Raw genomic sequence first — 18643 nt, forward strand, 5'->3', positions numbered from 1 at the left:
GTCTTTCGCTTGTTTTACTAGAGGAAAAACAAAAATCCAAATTACAAAACTCCCTTTCAAGAGCTCAATTCAGTCCAAATCCAACAATTCATAGTTTAAATGTCTGGGGGAAAAAAGAAAACAACCCTAAAGTACTTCAGTATTGCATTTCAGATGGCCACTCACCAGTTCATCCTGTGCCACACTGCTCAGTAAGACACTAGAATTCATCTTATTGCAAAATGAATAAAATGAAATGGTGCAGTAAGGAATACTGCTATTTTCTTACTGACATTCATTACCACAAATGAGGTTATAAACCAAGGTTCAAGTGCAATACATGTCATGAGTCCTGAATTAGCAAAGTCTGGGGAACAGAAAAAAATTTACTGCTTCTTAAATATGTTCTTGATTTTTTTTTATTTCACAGTATCACTTTTTTCCTACCTAAATATTTACTTTTTTGAAAAAATAGTTTGATCCTGAAGGTGGGGTTAGGGGAGGGAATATAAAACCATCAACATAAATAATACCATTATCCACAACTTGGCCCAAATCCAGCAAGTTAAATTCACTCTGTCAGTTGCAGCCAAGTATTTGCAAGTTAGTTTTAAGATTATTATTCCTAGCTGACAAAAAACCTCAACTAACTAACATGTAATGGGCATGCATTTATTCAGATGGTTGGTAAAAAAAAAAAAAACAACAGCCAAAAGTTGTCATCACCAGTATTTGAGTTATCAATTTTTTAAGGACTGGCATACAAGAGAACTTTCAAGCCTAAAGGTATGTATTATGTTTTATTGAAATTGCAGCTAACACTGCCATAACATTTTATAGCTAAACACGTTACTGTCACCCAGGGGCAGGAAACACTAACACTCATAGCAGATACTATGGCCAGAGCTCGAAGATACATGCTACTGTTGAGTATTGTTAAATCTGAGACAAAAATATGAGCATTTTTTTATAGATTTTTAAATAGTGACTGAATGGTTAAGATTAATGATTTAACAATGAATATCAAGAAGGAAGAGGAATATGAAAAATATTAACAATCTAGATCCATTGTAACCTCATTTTAGGTTCTGAAGGTGTCTAATCTGGAAGCTACAGAGTGTTTTGTTTCAAATTCATCAATCTGTTTCCTCCAAAAAGCCCATCCAGGTCATTTCAGCAAATCATTCAGATACACATCACTGAAACAGGAAAAGCATCACTTGCATAGAATAAGAAATCAGAGAAATTGTTGTGTCTATTAAAAAGAGGTACTCCTTTACACGTGAGTTCATAAGAGAATTTTTATCCCCAGCATTCTCGATTGGAGTTTAGAAATGAGATGTGTGTTATTGTTTGTTCAGAGGTGGATCCTCAAAATAAATTCTGACCCTGATGTATGAGTTCATTCATGGAATAAGCTCATAAGGCACATCCTCGTTGTCCTTTGTTCCTCCTCAATGTTTTCGCCAAAGCTGCAAAATTCTCAGTACATATAGCAAAATATGGAGTTGAAAAACCTTGTTCCATTGATCTTCAATTGGATTCCCTTAATATTCCATATGGGAAAACAATAATCCATGAGTTGACAGCAAAGAAAAATTCTGCATCATTTGGTATAACTCACAAATGGTTTCCTGTTACTACAGCAATTAGGCATGAAAGGATGCTGTCTCGTGCAGTGCTAAATATAAACTTGGCTCTCAGCCCCTTCAGTCACATGCCCACCAGAAGGGAAAGCTGGCAAAGCGCTGGTATGAGGGGAACAGAGGATGAGATAGAAAATTTCTCTACTACCCCGAAAAACTATGTCCAAACAAATATTCTGCATAAATACAAATAGAGTAGTATTTTTTTAATGTTCTCTGTAGCATTATAGACAATTGCACAGTGATCATGTTCTATCGCCCTCCTTGAAAAACCCTGACGTAGCAGAAGAGATTATAATCTTTATTTTAAATTTCTGTTACATCTACTGGACCAAGTGCTGAACAAGCTATGCAGGAGTGTCATTTGCTCCCTGGCTTCAGTCAACCAGTTCCCTTCTGAACAAAATCCAGGAGTGATTTCAGGCATTGCTCATTCCTGGGACCCCCTATGGTGACTGTACAATACATTTATCCTATTATCCTTTCAAAAAATGTGACAGAGCAGTCATATCCTCTCAAAGATGTTTAAGAAAAAAGAGAGACCTGAGGTGGAAATCCTCAGAGGAAATCTAGGAAAAGCATAAAATGCAAACAGGTATCCAGAGGCTAAAATCATTGTCTTCAACATTTAAGAGGGCTTTATCCCTGATCTATCCCGATCTCTATCAGTGCCTTATAAATGTAAAAATCAGCATTTCCACTCAAGCAGGTTCATGCCAAAATACGATTTGCAGTGGTTTACTTAAAAAGGTCTCAAACTGCAGTTGAAAAAAATTAGAAATAAGATGTCTGCCTCAAGATTAAAGGGGCTTAATCAGCTAAAATGATGACAACGCAGAAAGGACTTGCAGTTTGTAACAGAAATGCAGGGTAAGGATAGAAATACAGAATTTGAGTTGTCTCCTTCAGAGAGAAATGGAAAATGTCAGAAAAACAGCTGAAGTGTTAGTATAAAAGTGCCAACAACATGGTAACATTGATAGGAGAGTGAGCAGGAACAATAATGTGGTATTCTGATCTGTGTGTTCCAGAAGCAAATGATTATATTATTATTTAATGAAAAAATAAGGTACTTGAGAACTGTCAAGAAAAACTTGCTATAGCAATTCCCTGACTGGAAAGAGCCATCCTCAGAGTCAAAATTCTCTGCCTCAAAAAACCAAATACTCATCCTCCCAAGAAGTTGGCTCTTTTTCCCTCCTCACCCTCTCCATTTCAATGCTTGAGGACTGCAGTGAGTTCCCAGGAGCCAGAGGAAGAACATCCCCCAGCGGCATAGCAAACTGTTCCATCTTCGGACGAATGAATCTTCCCCTGGGACTATTAACCACCTCTCCACTAGATTTGGAAACAACGCCAGGTGAGTACTTCCAACTAACATTCAAGTGAAACTAATTTAATCCAAATATACTTGTCTAACTGTTTCAGTAAGATGAGGTGCCAGTACTTCTCTATCAGCACTGATTTTTCTTGGGCCTCTCTGGTTCAAGGCAGGAATCTATCCATCATTTCACCAGTCTGCAGTTGAGCAGAGCAGCAGTGGAGCAACAGTGTTGAACTGGAAACAAGACCACGATATCTGTGTATTATCAGGGTGTGAGATTAGGCTTCTGCCTGTCCTCTGTGACAGGTTCCTGTAAGAGGACAAGAAAAGCAGTTCTGTGGGACACCACCAAAGATTTGTTAACAAGAATTATCAGCACTCTGTGCACAATCTGATCTGATCTATTAGAGGACTTTCATCGCCTGCAAATAGAGCTGTGTTAGGCATCACTGATGTCTACACGAGTGCTCATGAAATATCTAGGGAGTTATATATACAATTATGATATCCTTTATTTGATTATGTTCCCCCCCAGGCCTTGTTTCAAAAAGAAGTCTAAGAAGCTGGCGAGAGATAAGCTTATTTATTCCCACCCCTCCTCTTCCCTATGCCCTTCCTCCACCTGCCCAAAACAACACTTGTTTCCCTGGGAAAGAAGGGGAGTGAGAAAAAGGTATCAAGAACAGTGTATTGCATTGGCTGTCAAGCCCAGACATAGTGGATCTGGTACTTGCAGCCACCAGCATATTCCCTTGGAGGGCAGAGCTTACCTGTGCAGCACCCAGGGTAACCACGACACTCCCTTCTCCAGTGCCCCCGCACAAAACTGAGTGTTAGTAGCAACATGAGGGGCTTGTGCCTCAGAGCAGACATAGTGGACCAGGTCCACACTATATTCTCTGGATTTTTTCAAACACACTTGCTGTTTATACTGTCATTTTGAGGCACAAAATGTGAGGTTTTACCCTTTGCAGAACTCAAGGGTCCTGAAGTGAAAGAAAGTAATTTGGTTAACACCACAAGAGATGCTTACTGTCAGAGCAAATCCAACGCTGGCAACAGCAGTGCTACCCACAGTCCCTGGTACCAGCAGCACCTGTACTCAGTCAGACAACAAATCTTCCCACAGCCACCACCACCCGCAGCCTGCTGCAGCAGTGCAGGAACAGCAGGTGGGTGGCTGGTAAATTGTCTTTGGTGGGACTATTTTTTTCCTTTAAGAGAACTCTACTATGATGTTTACAGAAAGCTGAAGATAAACTGCTATTACATCACATACCATTAAGTATCAGCCTTTTCGTACGCAGGAAGTTTCATCCCTGCCTGAGGACGACCTTGGAAGCAAGCATAACTGCAGAAATAAGCTCCTCTCTGAAATAATTTCAAATGCATGTAGAGTTTATTGCTTTTCATCTGTCTCAGAATTAAAAGAGCTACCTAGAATAAAAGAGACAGAAAGATAAACTGAATGACGTTCAAACATTTTGTTACAGACTCACATTAAGTGTAATTACATTCCTCCTAATTTTTCATTGCATTGGGGCAATAAAGACGAAGTATGAGCTGCCCTGAAGTCCTTAAGAAACTATTCATACCTGTCAGCCAAAGGAACACCATAAGAAGCCATTGGCAATTTAAGTTCCAGCTATAAATTACACTCAGATAATTTGTACCTCTCTATATAAATGCCTAACGAATACAGAATGCAGTAGCAATGAAGCTATTCTTAACCCTTCACCTGCTGCTACAGGTAGTGCAGTAGATTCATCACTTGGGTACCTTCTTCCCTTCTTCCCACATAACTTAGCAAAGCTTCATTTATGAAACTAGTCTGACTTCCCCATTTGACTCTCTGCATAGTCAAAGCCAAGCCACAAGAAAAGACTGTTTATCTTTGGCAAACAGCTGAAGGAGTGAATATAATGTAAAAACAGATAAAAATCACTTTACATGGAACTTCACCTAAGGTATTTTCTTTTGGTTTTTATGTTATAAGCATGTGGAATACCTAATGGGTTGTTATGCAGCTGCATTATGCAATAATTTACTCTGCACGTGAATTTTAAGTTCTAATAAAAAAAACCTGTTCATAAAAATTATCTGGAAGTATTAATATTGCTGGTTTTGTAAATAAAGTAATATAAGTAAGGAGAAGCAGAAGATAAAGACCACTGTGCTCTACTCTTCCTATAAGTAAGTGAACAGTTCTGACTAAGGTCACTTTTAATTCTTTCAACCAATTGCCTTTATTCTGCAAAACAAAAAAGGAAAATCCTTCTCCGGATCAGTGTTTCTGCAGCCTTTGGGAAGCACGAGGCCTCTCTCAGGAGGATTCAGATCCAAATGCACCCCTGCAGCTTCCAGCTGCAGAGCCAACACAAACTTCAGCTCACGTCACACCCCTGCAAGTGCCAGCTGTGCACACACTCCCCTAAAGCTGCTTTGGGACCTCTGCTCTATGAAGAACTACACATCTGGCCTGTCCATTTAATCCCACTGTTTCTTAACTTTCCCAGGAAACTACCCAATGCCAGTTCACATAAGACAGTGTTCCTCCACTTAGGACAGTCTTTGTTTTTCAACTTTGCGCATTTTCCCTTTTCCACTGCCAGGATTTTTTCACCTGTCCTTTTGCCACAGCTTCACTGTAAGTGGACAGCAGACTTCCACGAGTGCTGAAATTATGCCCTTCTCCTCCAGTTCTGTTAATCCGCTTCAGAATCAATAAACTACAAATGTGAAAGCACAGCTGATTCCAAGTTTTCTGCACACATAAGCCTGCTTCATTTTCTACGTGTGAGAAAATCTGGAATCTAACCTATTTAACCCTTTCCCCTTGGCAGTGGAAAGTATGCTGTGGCACTAGTGTACTGCCTGCATCAGTGACACAATTGCAATGCCACTATTTACCGGAGAACTAAACCTACAACCCTCCATTTTTTCATGCTGTGAGATGGAGGCTGATCACAGTATGCCTCCAGCATCCTCCTCTCCTCCCTCCACTTCTCCAAAATCTGTGCAATGTTTACACAACCCCTTTTCCAACAGCAAGGAAGGGGATGGATCCAGGCTGAGGATGCCTCTTGCAATGCTGAAGCAAAGTACTGTGTACTGCAGGGGGCAGCCACTCAGACCAGGATGAATAATTCTGGACAGAGGGCCAGAGGAAGGGAGAGACAGCTCCCTTCCTAGTCACAAGACAAATTTTGAGGTAAAAAATATAATTGCAAGTACTTGACAAAACTACAAAAGTAATCCAGGAGATCACAGCAGTATTGCTCACTTGTGCAAGTCACTGCACGTGCTGTCAGTGACAGATCCCAGAACAGACTCCCACTTGAGGCACAAAAACCCTCATGGCACTTCCCATGAGAAAACAGGAAAAACAGAACCTTATAAGGCCAAATACAAAACTGCACCTGGAAGTGATCTAAAGTCACGTTGCTGCTGCAATGGGTGATTTGATTCTTTTCCTCCTGTTCCTAAATTCCCTCCTGATTATTTATTTGGTGGCACTTGAGCTCAATGAGGTACACAGTCAGGCCCAGAGAAGAACAGCAGTGCATGGAAAGCAGAATCGAGGCTTTCACATCAAGAGGTTTTCAGGACAGGGAGAAGAACAGAACATAACACGGGTGAAGCCAGCAGTAAATCTCCATGGACAAGTCACGTCTTCTACACATCACCTCATCCACAGCTCATCTAGGCCTGCTCTCACACCCTGTGGGAAATCCAGGAGAATGTTCTTCCTCTGATGCCTTAAGCCCCTAATGGTTTTTTATTTTTCTAATATTTGTAAGACTTGTAAATTTTATAGGTAGGTTTTAAAAGCAGAAACCCCTTTGTCCCTTGTTCCTTTCTCTTATTTACACATTCCCTAACCCTCTTGCCCCATTCTATGTCCCCATATCAAACCTACCCCTGAATTCAGTAGCAATGTTTAGTCTTTTGTCAAGGCAAAGGCCTAGACTGTTTGGAGAACAGCATATCAGGGCCTAAACCACAGAATACGGTCAAAAATTAGGTAAATATGTACCCTTTGTGCTCTGATGAAGCTGAAGGTGAAGAAGTAAGTGGTCCCAAAAAGACCCCAGACCCAATTCTCAGGGGGAGGGCCCGGGGCGGACCAGAGGAAGGGCCAAAGGGTGGACACATCTGGGATTGGATGGATAATGTTATAAAATGTAACCTCTCAGGCACGGCCGGCGCGCGTCTATATCACCTACTGCCTTGGCAAATAAACCCTTCCTTATCTCACCCCTAATTAACTGCTCCGGAGATTTTTTTCAGCACCAAAATACACAGGCAACACCTCCACGGCTGGGAAAGAATAATAAAAGTGAGCTTTTGGTTTTGGGGTCTTTGGGTTTTTTTTTTTAACTGAGCTTTTAACACAGGGTCTGACATAAATCACAGTAAAACTCAGCCATATTAGTGTGCAACTGCAAAAACTGATATAAGCACAGAAACAAGGCAGAAATGATAGGTTTCTAGCATCCAACCCTGAGAAGCAATCCAACAGTGAAAACTTTACAAATCCAAAGACTCTTTCTTTCTTTCTTTCTTTCTGATAAACCAGACCCAATAAATGAGGAAAAAACAAGTTACATAGATTTCCCACTGAAAAAAATTTCAACCTGGGCCACTTGTACTTTATCAGAACTACAAATGCACCTTTGGTACATTCCTTCTGTTCAGGGAGGGGGATGTAGAATTGCAAGAAGTCTGTCCGACATTTGCAAAAGGAGAAGGTCACCAGGCTGATTATTTGTAACACCACTGTCACTTTTGCAGCTACCTATTCACTTTATTTACTTTATTCCATAAAATAATAACTGGGGAAAGGGGGATGGATTTTAAGCTGCTTTCCCATCTCTTCTCTCTGGCAAAAATCTTTATTAGGCAAGATGGGTTGTGGATCTAGTTGAAAATTCTTACAACTCTTAATCTTGAATAAAAGTTAATTTTACATTTGCAACATCACATCTTTGTTTTGTGAAAATCGGCCTGTTGCCAGAACCTACTGAAGCCAAGGAACAGCTGGATAGAAAGGTTAAATGTAACCTGAAAATAGAAACTGATGGTATTTGAAAGGGCAGCTAGTAAAGAAATTGGTTTATTCCACACACATTTCTCTCCAGTTTTCCACAGAATCAAATAAAGCCAATAAAACACAATTTCTACCCATTCAGATTGTTACGAGAGATAGGATAATATCCTCACGGAGACTGACAATTCACACTTTCAGAATAAGACAAGTTATAGCAAAAATTAAAAGCCATGGGAAAACAGTTACTTTAATGGTACAATAACCGGAAACTGATAATGTCTAAAGACAAGGAGAACTTAGTAGGTCAAAATGCAACAATTAATCGTTGGTTCACAGGAAGCATTTGGACCTGAGCTTTGTGGCAATACAACTTTACATATGGCAACACAACCCAAAGCACAGACCTCTGTCCGTGGCATGGACAAGAGTCATATAGAATCACATATGATGCCCTGTGTCTCCTCCTAACCCTCTGAAGGCTTCCCAGAATGTTTTGAAAGAACTGCTGGTGCCCAGCCAACAGGGTATCTCCAAGAAGTGAGCTTTGGGAACCAGAGCCTGGGCCACTACAGACACCCATATCTGGCTCCTCTCAGTTCAAGTTGGTCTTACTGTAGAAGACTTTTTGTCTTAAACTTTTCCACTCTTTCTGAAATTAAAAAGATTTTTCAAAGCTTTGTCCTTCCCCCAGGTCATGCAGGAGCCTTTCACCAGGATCACTGCCAAACAGTAAGGTATGTTTTAATTCTGGAAATGCCTGTGCTCCTGACATCCTAAAAGCCATAAAGTATTTAAGAGCATTGAGGAAAGGTTTTATCCCTAGATATAAGCAGTAGGAGAGAATAAAACAAACCACCTGCTTCTTATGACTGCTTTAAGCTAATAAGAGAGTTGATACAGAATATGCCTCATCTCAAAACACATAATCTTAAATATGTTCCTATCTATCCTTTTAATTATCTAGAGAAAAATATGTGAGTTAAAGAAAAAAAAAAGTTGGAATTTACCAAAAGAATCTCAGTTTGTCAAAATAAAATTTAATAAAAACTCAAAAAATACCCAAAAAGGAATGAATATGTTGAGTGCATCACATACAAATGGAAAATGGCAACTGATGCAGCAAAAAACATGCAGCAATATCAGTATGTATTATGACTGGTAGATATTATATTAATTAACATATAAATATCTAAGAATCCAAAGTAAATGAACACTGGAAAAAACAGCTACTGTTTTATATCCCACAGTTTTGAAGGAAACATGCACTCTGCTGGGTTGAAAACAGTATTTTGTGGGCTTTAAAATGCTCTCCATGTTTCAGAGGAAGCATTTGTTTCAGGCACGGGTTAGTCACATCCCAAAAACTTCAACGGGCTCATTCAGTGTTAAAGGAAGTTCTCATACAGAGCAACAAAACAGAAACCAGAACGCATGCTTTCAGTTTTTGAAATAACACCGTGCTAATTTAGGGATAAAGAAAGGAAGGGGGGACATGAAGCAGCTCACACATTCCTGTCCAGCTTTCCCCATACAAGAGCCACTCTTGTAAAATAATAAACAACACCCGAGCTATCCAAGATAGCTTCCTTAAGTACTCTGCTTGCATTATATACTTATCCCATTTTTCCATTTAGTTCTTGTTTTTAGAAAAGATTTTCTCCCAGAGACACTGCCTCTGTAGTTCTGTATTTGGATTGATTAAATAATAAATAAGACTGACTAAAGCTATGAGTTTTCAGCTGAATGAGTTAGCCTTAAATAATTTCTTCCTTAGAGAAACTGGTAGACTTCATTTTCTTTTAATTTGTTACATTCTGGAACAGTACTTCTGTGCTCACAGAATAAACGCGATCCCTTTCATTCATGTCTGTTACAGGGAGAGCTAAATGTTTTGAATCTATCACCCTGAGAGGTTTACGTGGCATTGTAAGTAAAAGCTGCATTTCAAGTGATCTTTCCTAAAAGGACTGAAATCAAAAGCACCCTTTGTACCAGATAGGATAGTTACTGGGAGACAGATTTTCCTTTTAGCTATAAAACGTATTATTTTAAACAAGACACAGTTGAAGAACAATGGCTCAAGATTCAGATTTTTTTTTTCTGATTCATGATTTAAAAGTTATTTGTACATGACACCTATTTTGTACTCATCATATGCTTAAACACATGCAAAAGACAAAACAAATTTTAATTGGAGCAATCTTATTTTACATTTTGTAGGGAAGGGCAAAGGTAACTAACTAAAGAATGATATTTTGTAACAATAATATTATTTCTGCATTATATTTGGACCATGTATTTAATGCACACCACTTTACAAGGAAAAAGCATAAGGTAGCTGACACTGAGCTTCTTCAAATAAATGAAGCTGTTTTAATCTGAAATCTCTGATCAAATTATTAACTAGAAACTACGGTATAGCTCAGGAGTTTCCACAAGACCTGGACTTGAAATGCTTTGGTCACATTAAGTCGCTGAAGATGTGGATTACTGAAATTCTTGAGAAGGAAGGCTTTAAATGAATATGAGCAGAAACTGTGCACTTCTATTTCTTGCAGCACTCCATGCCAACTGCACCACAACAAGCAAGCGGGAAGTCTGTCAAACCAGCAGCCTGCTGGCCTTATGCAACACAGGTCTCGGCAAACACACTCTTCTGCTTGGGGTTTTTTTACTGTACCAAAATCATCGGTCGTCTCTGGTGACACTACCTCCTCTGCTGGCTTCTCAAGTGGTACCAGTGGTTTAGGATACCTGGATGCTACAACGATTTTTCAAAAGCAAAACAGCAATAATTTATTATTTAAAATCTTCCAATCAATACTGGAGTGTCTGTCAGCAAGGAAAGATCCTTTATAAATATTAAGACTGGATTTCTCTAGGTTTTACAATTTCACTTGAATGTTTGCAGGCTTTCCTCTGCAAAAAACATACAGCAAGTTTCTGCATGTAAGCAGAGAACTCAGACTAGAACCTGCTTTAAGTTATATGAGCAAGTAAAATTTCAGAATAGGGAAGCAAATCAAACCACAATAGCAAAAACAACATGAACTTCAGAAAACAGTACCTTGTTGCAGGTGGTTCAGAGGTAGCCAGTTACATCTGACATTTTCAGAAATCAGTTTCAGAATAGTTTTACCATCAGTGACCAAGCACCAATTTTCTTGTTTATGACATTAAACCTCAGCCGCTAGATTACAGAACAGTTTGGGTTTGAAGGGATCTTAATGATCATCTAGTTCCAGCCCTAAGGGACACCTTCCACTAGAGTAGGTTGCTCGAAGCCCCATCCAACCTGGCCTTGAACACTTCCAGGAAAGGGGCATTCACAATTTCTCTGGACAACCTGTGCGAGTGTCTCACCACCCTCACAGTAAAGAATTGCTTCCTAATATCTAATCTAAACCTACCCTCCTCCAGTTTAAAGCCATTTCCCCTTCTATCACTATATGTCCTTGTGAAAAGTCCCTCTCCTGCACACTTGTAAATACCCTTTATGTACTGGAATATGCTGTAAGATATCCCCGGAGCCTTCTCTTCTCCAGGCTGAACAACTCTAACTTATTCAGCCTGGAGAATAGGAGCCTGAGGAGAGACCTCATCACAGTCTGCAGATTCCCCAGGAGGGGAAGAGGAAGGGCAGACACTGATCTCTTCTCTGTAGTGACCAGTGACGAGACCCAAGGGAATGGCCTGAAGTTGTGTCATGGTAGGTTTAGGTTGGGTATCAGGAAAAGATTCTTCACCCAGAGGGTGACTGGGCACTGAACAGGCTCCCCAGGGAAGTGGTCACAGCACCAAGCCTGACAGAATTCAAGAAGCATTTGGACAATGCTCTCAGGCACACGGTGTGACTCTTGGGAATGTCCTGTGCAGGGCCAGGAGTTGGACTCAATGAACCTGATGGGTCCCTTTAAACTCAGAATATTCTATGATTCTGTGTGTCATGAGGTTCACATGTTAAGGAAAATGATCAGTAGTGCCAGCGCAACACTTTTCCTTCTGCACTCTGCCTTCATGAGAGGGCTCCATGACTTTGGGCAGGAGCTGAGGGGTATATTAAAAAAAAAAAAAAAAAAAAAAAAATTTTCAAAAGCAAAAAGAAGTAGCACATCTTTCCATCTGAAACATGACATTCCTTTCACCACCAGATATTTTTGACTCAGCAGTGAGATTAGCCCTAGTCCTGGTGTACCCTGTGATGGTTAGAACATAAAGGGACTCACACAGTCAGGCTGGCAAGAGTTTGTCATTTTACCAGCTTGACAGGGCACTTGGAACTTGCGCATTAGACGCTTGCCAGTAGTCTGCCAGAAGACATTTTCCTAGAATAGCAATTAAATACTAGAGTTAAAAAAGTTTCTTGACCCCTAGGTCACAGAAAGGGAGAAAGAGGTAGATGATCTTCCTTCACACACAGCACAGAGTTTGCCTGCATATTTTGGGTCTGTAAAGGAGAGAGCGAGAGAACATTCACCATCAGGTGCCATGGGACCTGTCAAAGCACAACAGCAAGATCAATTCCTCTTCTCCCAGCTCAAGGAGTTGGGCAGTCCCCACAGGAAACCTCACATTTGCACTGTGAAATCACTCTTCAAACAAGACAAGTACTTCCATAAGGACTGAATTAAGCTTTGTTGTTTTAGCACAGATTAAGTTCTAACAAAAAGAGGTACTAAAATCCAAGTGGTTCTAAACCACCATGGCAGATGAACTGGTTTGCTCATATTAGCAAGAAGCATCTGACTCATGCAACAAAGGGAATCTTTTTCACAGGAGATTATGTTTTGAGTGTCTAAAAACCTGAGTGAAATCCATTTGTCTTTGATGACATTTGCAGTCTTTTGAATTAACTTTTCTTTGTAAAGCTGTGGAAGTAGAGGCACATAGGTTCAAACACTCGCTCAGCTATTCCAGTAAACCGGAGAGCTCATTAATTTAACACCAGATCATAAGCCAGAGAGGTATAATTACTTACCAAAGTAAGATTTTATCCAACAACGGCTAAAACCTTGCTAATTCTCTCAGAGATTCTGCCCCAGCTGTCAGCCTGACTGAATGCACAGAAGTGGAGCCTTTTACCTGCACACTATTTTGGGGTTTTTTAACAAGAATAAGATGCAGCAACTTGAACTTATTAACAGTTTTCTATCAGAATGTGCTGGCTTGGTCAGATTATTACGTATGGTATGACATACCAGTGCCTTCAAAGAGAATCTAGCTAGAGACTGCATTCTCCAAGACCTGCAAATTAAACAACAAAACCAGCTGTCAAGACTGCATTGCTATGGTGGTTTTGCATGTCTTCCAGTTAATACTAAACCTCAATCCACAGAGAAACAAGAAATTCCACTTCAAAAGACCTTTTATTTAAGGATCCCATCACAAAAGTCTTCCATTTAAAATATAAAATACAATTGGGTGCTTTCAAGAAATTGTGTTCAATGTACATACATTATGTTAAAAACACCCATTTTATGTATTATATACACACATATATATAGTATATGTATTTTATGTACATGTACACAAAAATAGGAAAACAGGAATTGTTTTCCCATGTTTGCAACAGAAGATGGGAAAATAATGGATTCTCTTGCTGTCAAGATCTGAGATTTCTTAGAGGCCCTAGACACCACCATGTTAGTATTATTAATGAAAATGAGTTATATCTGGGCTCAAGAATATTGTAATACAGCACAGGTAAGATCAATAGTACCCTAAGAAGAAATAAAGGCACAGCAGACATGTCAAATTCAGTGTTTCTTATGTAAACAAGTCAAACCCTTTTGTACTTTTCCCCCTCGTCACCAGGTTTGCTGCACTGCTTACAAGTGCAGCTTTCTTGAATCATCTCATATCATACACTGGAAACTAAAGGTAGAAACCCCATATATAAGCCCCTTAAGAAAGAAGTTACATCTTCTTCCTAACACCGCTTCTGTCAATGAAATATTGGTACAGAAGGTTAGAGGCATTAAATCATTCTTCGTACTGCCTGTAAGATTTTACACATTCATCTCCACCATGAAAGAAAGAAACAACTGGAAGGAAGATTTAACTGTCTGTTGCCAACAAAACTAAGCCTTGATTTTGGGGCATCACTTCTACAAACAGTAAGGCAGCACTATCAGGTTTAAAATGAACTCACCTACTTACTACTTCAGTGTTCCTGTAACTATGAAACAGAAATATACAAATTACTTCAACATGTCCACATGTATCATCTCCTACTACTGTGGCTGGGTGTGGCTGACAGGCTTACAAGAAACACAAGCTAGAATTTTAAAACTTTGTTTCAAATCTCTTCCTGGGAAAATGTGAGACCTTATTCAGCTTTCCAAGATCAGAAAGGAAAAAAAAAAAAAAAAGAGACTTCAATGCAGAAGGAAAACTAAATCCAAGTGAGAAGGACTCAGAGCTGTCTTCAGAAAGAACAGCTCAGTGATGTTTTGACTACACTTTAAGATAGTAAGGTATGGATTATAGTCCAAATCAGGACAGTTTTCAAAACATTTTCTGAGAACTATTAAATCAATATTCAGTTTCACAGTCTTCCCCCCAGGTTCTGTGCAAAACACATCTATTAATTAAACTCAGGCTCTCAGCTCTCAGCCATCACATGCTCACAGATAGAGCTCCGTCTACTGATGCACTTAAATAAACAGCAGAATCCCAGTGTTTATTAATAAGCTACACTGTTTAACCAGCTGCTAGTGCCCAGCATCTGGAAGCTCTATAAACATCCAGGTAAGACAGGTGACAAGTAATGGTAGGAACACAGTCACAAACCTCTCCCCACATACACTTTTTGTGACTACAGCGCAAACAGATGTTTTAGGTTTCAAAAACGCTTCAGAGACTCACCTAACTTACAGGTTAGAGCTATGACTCACCTACCTGAGGACTGTCCTTCAGCGTAGCGGCTGCAGCAAGGGATGGGTTTCCCCACAGCCTCTGCCATTAGTGGAGGCCACAGATAGTGTGTCCTGTCATATTTCGCGCTAGGGCAATTAGGTGATGGAACTGCATCCTTCTGGTGGTAGGCCTGGGAATGGGCTGAGGAACTTGCCCCATTTGGTTCTTGATGTGCCCAGGTCTCCCCATATTGCTGACAGCTTCCCCTAGCTGATATGGGGTCTGTTAGGGCACAGAAGAGGTAGTGAAGGAAGAAGGTCAAAACTTAACCCAGTAAGGACTGTGTTATGAAGGGTACGGACCAAGACCTCACTTTCCATAAAGAATTATGAAAAGATCACAGGCACAAAACAAGCTTAAGCACAGTGGCAAGACTGCATAGCCATTTCATGATCAAGGAGAGACTGATTTTTCAGACTCAAACAGGACACGGGAATTACTCAGTAGGAAGAGAAGAGAATTCGAAGGCTGCATTTGGATCACTTTCATTGGAAAACGACACAAAAGTACAACTAGCAAACTTAGCTAAAGAATCAGCTACTGAGAGCTACAGCATGATGCCACTGAATGAGGAGATTGAGAAGAAACCCAGCATCTCTAAAACCATTTCACTTGACTAAACTCATGAGTTATAAAAACCAAAAGTGACACTAATCGATTGGAGAAAGTACTTGGAAAGGAAGGCACAAATCCCTCTCTCCTCATCTCCTACTCACACTCACAACCAGCATACCTATTCAGATCATTCCCAGACAGTCACTATTTCAACAACAGGAAAGAACAATCACACAAAATATTATCTAAACATAATAAAGCATTTTGAGCACACAATATGAACATGTAGCTCAGAAATTCTCTAATTTTCTTTCCAGAACAGTCCTTCTATCCACTTTCTCTTCTTCTGGCACTCCTTAGTGTTGAGAGTGATGATACATATCCAACAACCCACAAGAGCCTGGCTCTACATTCATTGCCTTTCTTAACATAAAATCTGAATTTTGTCAATATCGATCCTCTACAGAAATCGGCTATGGGCAGTAGTTTCAAGATAAGGTTTTTTTCCAGTTTCTGAGATTTGAAAGTCAACAGCCGTTATCATTTTGCAGTCTGGTAGAAAAAAAAAAAAACAACAAACCACAAAAACATGAATGGAGCTGGCTAAAGGAAAAGGTTATCTACAAAAAAGCCTTATCAAGCTACTAGACGGGCAGATTAAGAATCTGACTCCAAGGACTGAGGTCCGGTGGCGCTGCAACACTTTGTGAAGCCTTTACCTGCGAGACTACGGAGCTCAGAACTGAGATTTTGCTGAAACGATCTCTCCAGTGAGATCAACGTTTACAGTTTCAGGCACAGTGAACTGCTATTTCTACTGGTGGAATAAATTTGCATTTTACTAATGAGATCCCTTGCAGTAAAGTCTCTAAACTCAAAGTAATGCTTTTGGTACTTTGTGCTTCTAAATCCTGAATCATCGGAAAGTCAGAGTATGTTACAGAAATAGACTTTCATATTATAACTAATGGCATCTGAGCAACAAGATATTAAATAGGACCATCTGTTGATTAATCTCTGTATAAACCTTGAGACATTATATTGAAATACATTTTAAAGTCTCATTTTGATATCCACCACATGATCCTCTGGGTACACAGCTTCTTCCTGTTTCACCTGAGCAATAACTGATGAGACAAGCTCACACAAAAACCTCATAGCAAGAACCCTTCAGAAGCTGAGAAGGATTTACTAGGGAAGAGTGTTAGTTGTTAGTATTCAAAAGTTAGTGTCAACTTACAGCTCAAAGCACACTACCCTCTATGTTGGAAAACAAATACAACTGACACACTCGCTGCAGAACAGAAGCACTGCTCCCAAAATGAACCACTTAAGTGAACTATTCTTGCTCTGACTAGAAACACTAGTGTTTACATGCAAATGTGCTATAAACAAAACCCCTAAGAGGTACCTGAAAGGTGTCTGTCTCTTCACCAAAGCAGCATTTCTACAGCTGACTGCTGGACCTGTTCTCTGCCCACCCAAGACTTCTTTCAGACAACTACAGAAGAGCCACCAGAAATGCCCTTTCCAAGGGCATGCCACTATCAAAGTCAGAAAGAGGCCTAGATCAAATGCACGCTGATCTCTTAAGTACCTGCTATCATCTTCGCTGCAATAGGGATTGCAAATTACAGCTAAGGATCAGAACCAGGAGTAAGAAGGTTGTAATTAAGAGGATTTGATTTTGTCACGTTTTGATTTGTTTAAGGAACAGTGTCAAGTTGGCAAGAACAGTTGGATCAGAGGAAAAAAATCACTGTGAATTACTTCAATTGGCGGTGGTTGCATAGCACCGTATTCAGAGATACAACTGTAAACCTCCCCAGCACAAACACACCTTCCCGCACAAGAACCAACACTTCCACGAGGCAGTGTCGGCAGCTCTCCGTGCGGGGAAGTGTAACTCATGAATGAGCTCTGCGAACAGCAGCCGCCCACAGCCTCTTCAGAGGTCTGAAATCAATTTACTGCTGCCCTGGTGTCAGGAGGGTTTTATGAGACACACTTTCCTACTCCCATTCCGAAACAATGGCCACGCGCGCCTCTCCGAAACACCTGGGGAGATGACAAACACACCGAGGATTTGGCACGCTGGGTCCACTTCTGAAGGTGCTGCGGATGCTTCTGGAAACTAAATTTCAGGTCGTGTGCCCCATATATACCCGATTAGGGTAACACACATGGGCGTGCGCCTCTCGGTGCCTTGTCCTGCTGGAGTTTCCTACTCGCCCGAAGGAGTCGCTTGGACGAAGGCGGGAGGAGCCCCAAACTTCGGGGGCTCCGTCCCAGCTCCGGCCCGGCCCTCCCTTCCCCGCCGGGTTCGGGGCAGGTCGCGGCTCACCTTGGGCGATGGCGATGGACTCGAAGCGGTGCAGCTCCCGCAGCAGGCAGCTCCGCTCGGTGGAGTGTAGGCTGTAGATGAAGTCGCGGGCCCCCTGTGCCGTGTTCAGCGCCTCCATCGGCTCCTTCTTGGGGTGGGTGCCGAGCGCCCGCGACCCCCGCGGCAGGAGCAGCCCCTCGGCACCGCCCCGCAGGCTGCACAGGCGGCGGCGGCAGCAGCACCGCGGGCCCCTCAGCGAGCCCAGGCAGGACCAGGGCACGGCGGCGGCGGCACCGGCGGGGCCCCCCGGCCGCCCCAGCAGCAGCGCCGCCCGGCCGAGCCACGCCGACATGGAGCCGGGCAAGGGCGCGGCGCTCGGGCCGCCAGAACCGCCCGCGGCCGAGTCCCCCCGGGCCGCGCTCCCGCGGCCGCTCCGCCGGTGGGGCCACGCCAGGCACCGCCCGCCGAGCGCCCGCCGAGCCCCCGCCCGCAGCGGCGGCAGCGCCGCCCCGCCCGAGCCCCGCCGGGAGCCGCGGCCGCAGGGCGGGGCTGGGGCCGGGCGGGGGCGGCCCCGCGCAGGCGCCGCCCGGGCGGGCTGAGGGGAGCGGCGGGGAGGCGGCGGCGGCGGAGCGGCGGTCGCTGCCTTCAAAGTCCCGCACCCAGCGGGGCTCCCTCGCGAACCCTCGTTACATCTCTTGTTCAGGTACCTGTAAGCCCACAAGGCTTCTTCTCAGCGCCAGCTCCAGCAGCTCGGCGAAGTAACACGAGCGAGATTTTGCTCGTCTTTCCCATTTTCCCGGCCCTTGCCTCAGTGTTGCGGTGTTGCATCAGCCACTTTTAGGTTTAGT

At 42.0% G+C, this 18643-nt stretch overlaps 1 protein-coding gene across 1 annotated transcript in view; it reads right to left on the minus strand.

The window, feature by feature from the left end:
* TMEM65 (transmembrane protein 65) overlaps positions 1–18249 on the minus strand; it is a 32319-nt gene extending 14070 nt beyond the window's left edge. Inside the window, 4 exon segments of the mRNA XM_039382180.1 lie at positions 14900–15139; positions 16118–16138; positions 16141–16185; positions 17817–18249. Of these exon segments, the coding sequence (XP_039238114.1) occupies positions 14900–15139; positions 16118–16138; positions 16141–16185; positions 17817–18147 (637 nt within the window). The 5' untranslated portion in view covers positions 18148–18249.
* Between the last annotated feature and the right edge of the window lie 394 nt (positions 18250–18643).

Source organism: Pipra filicauda, unplaced genomic scaffold (assembly GCF_003945595.2).
Source record: "Pipra filicauda isolate LSUMZ 115617 unplaced genomic scaffold, ASM394559v2 scaffold25_size4600443_pilon, whole genome shotgun sequence".
NCBI lineage: Eukaryota > Metazoa > Chordata > Aves > Passeriformes > Pipridae > Pipra > Pipra filicauda.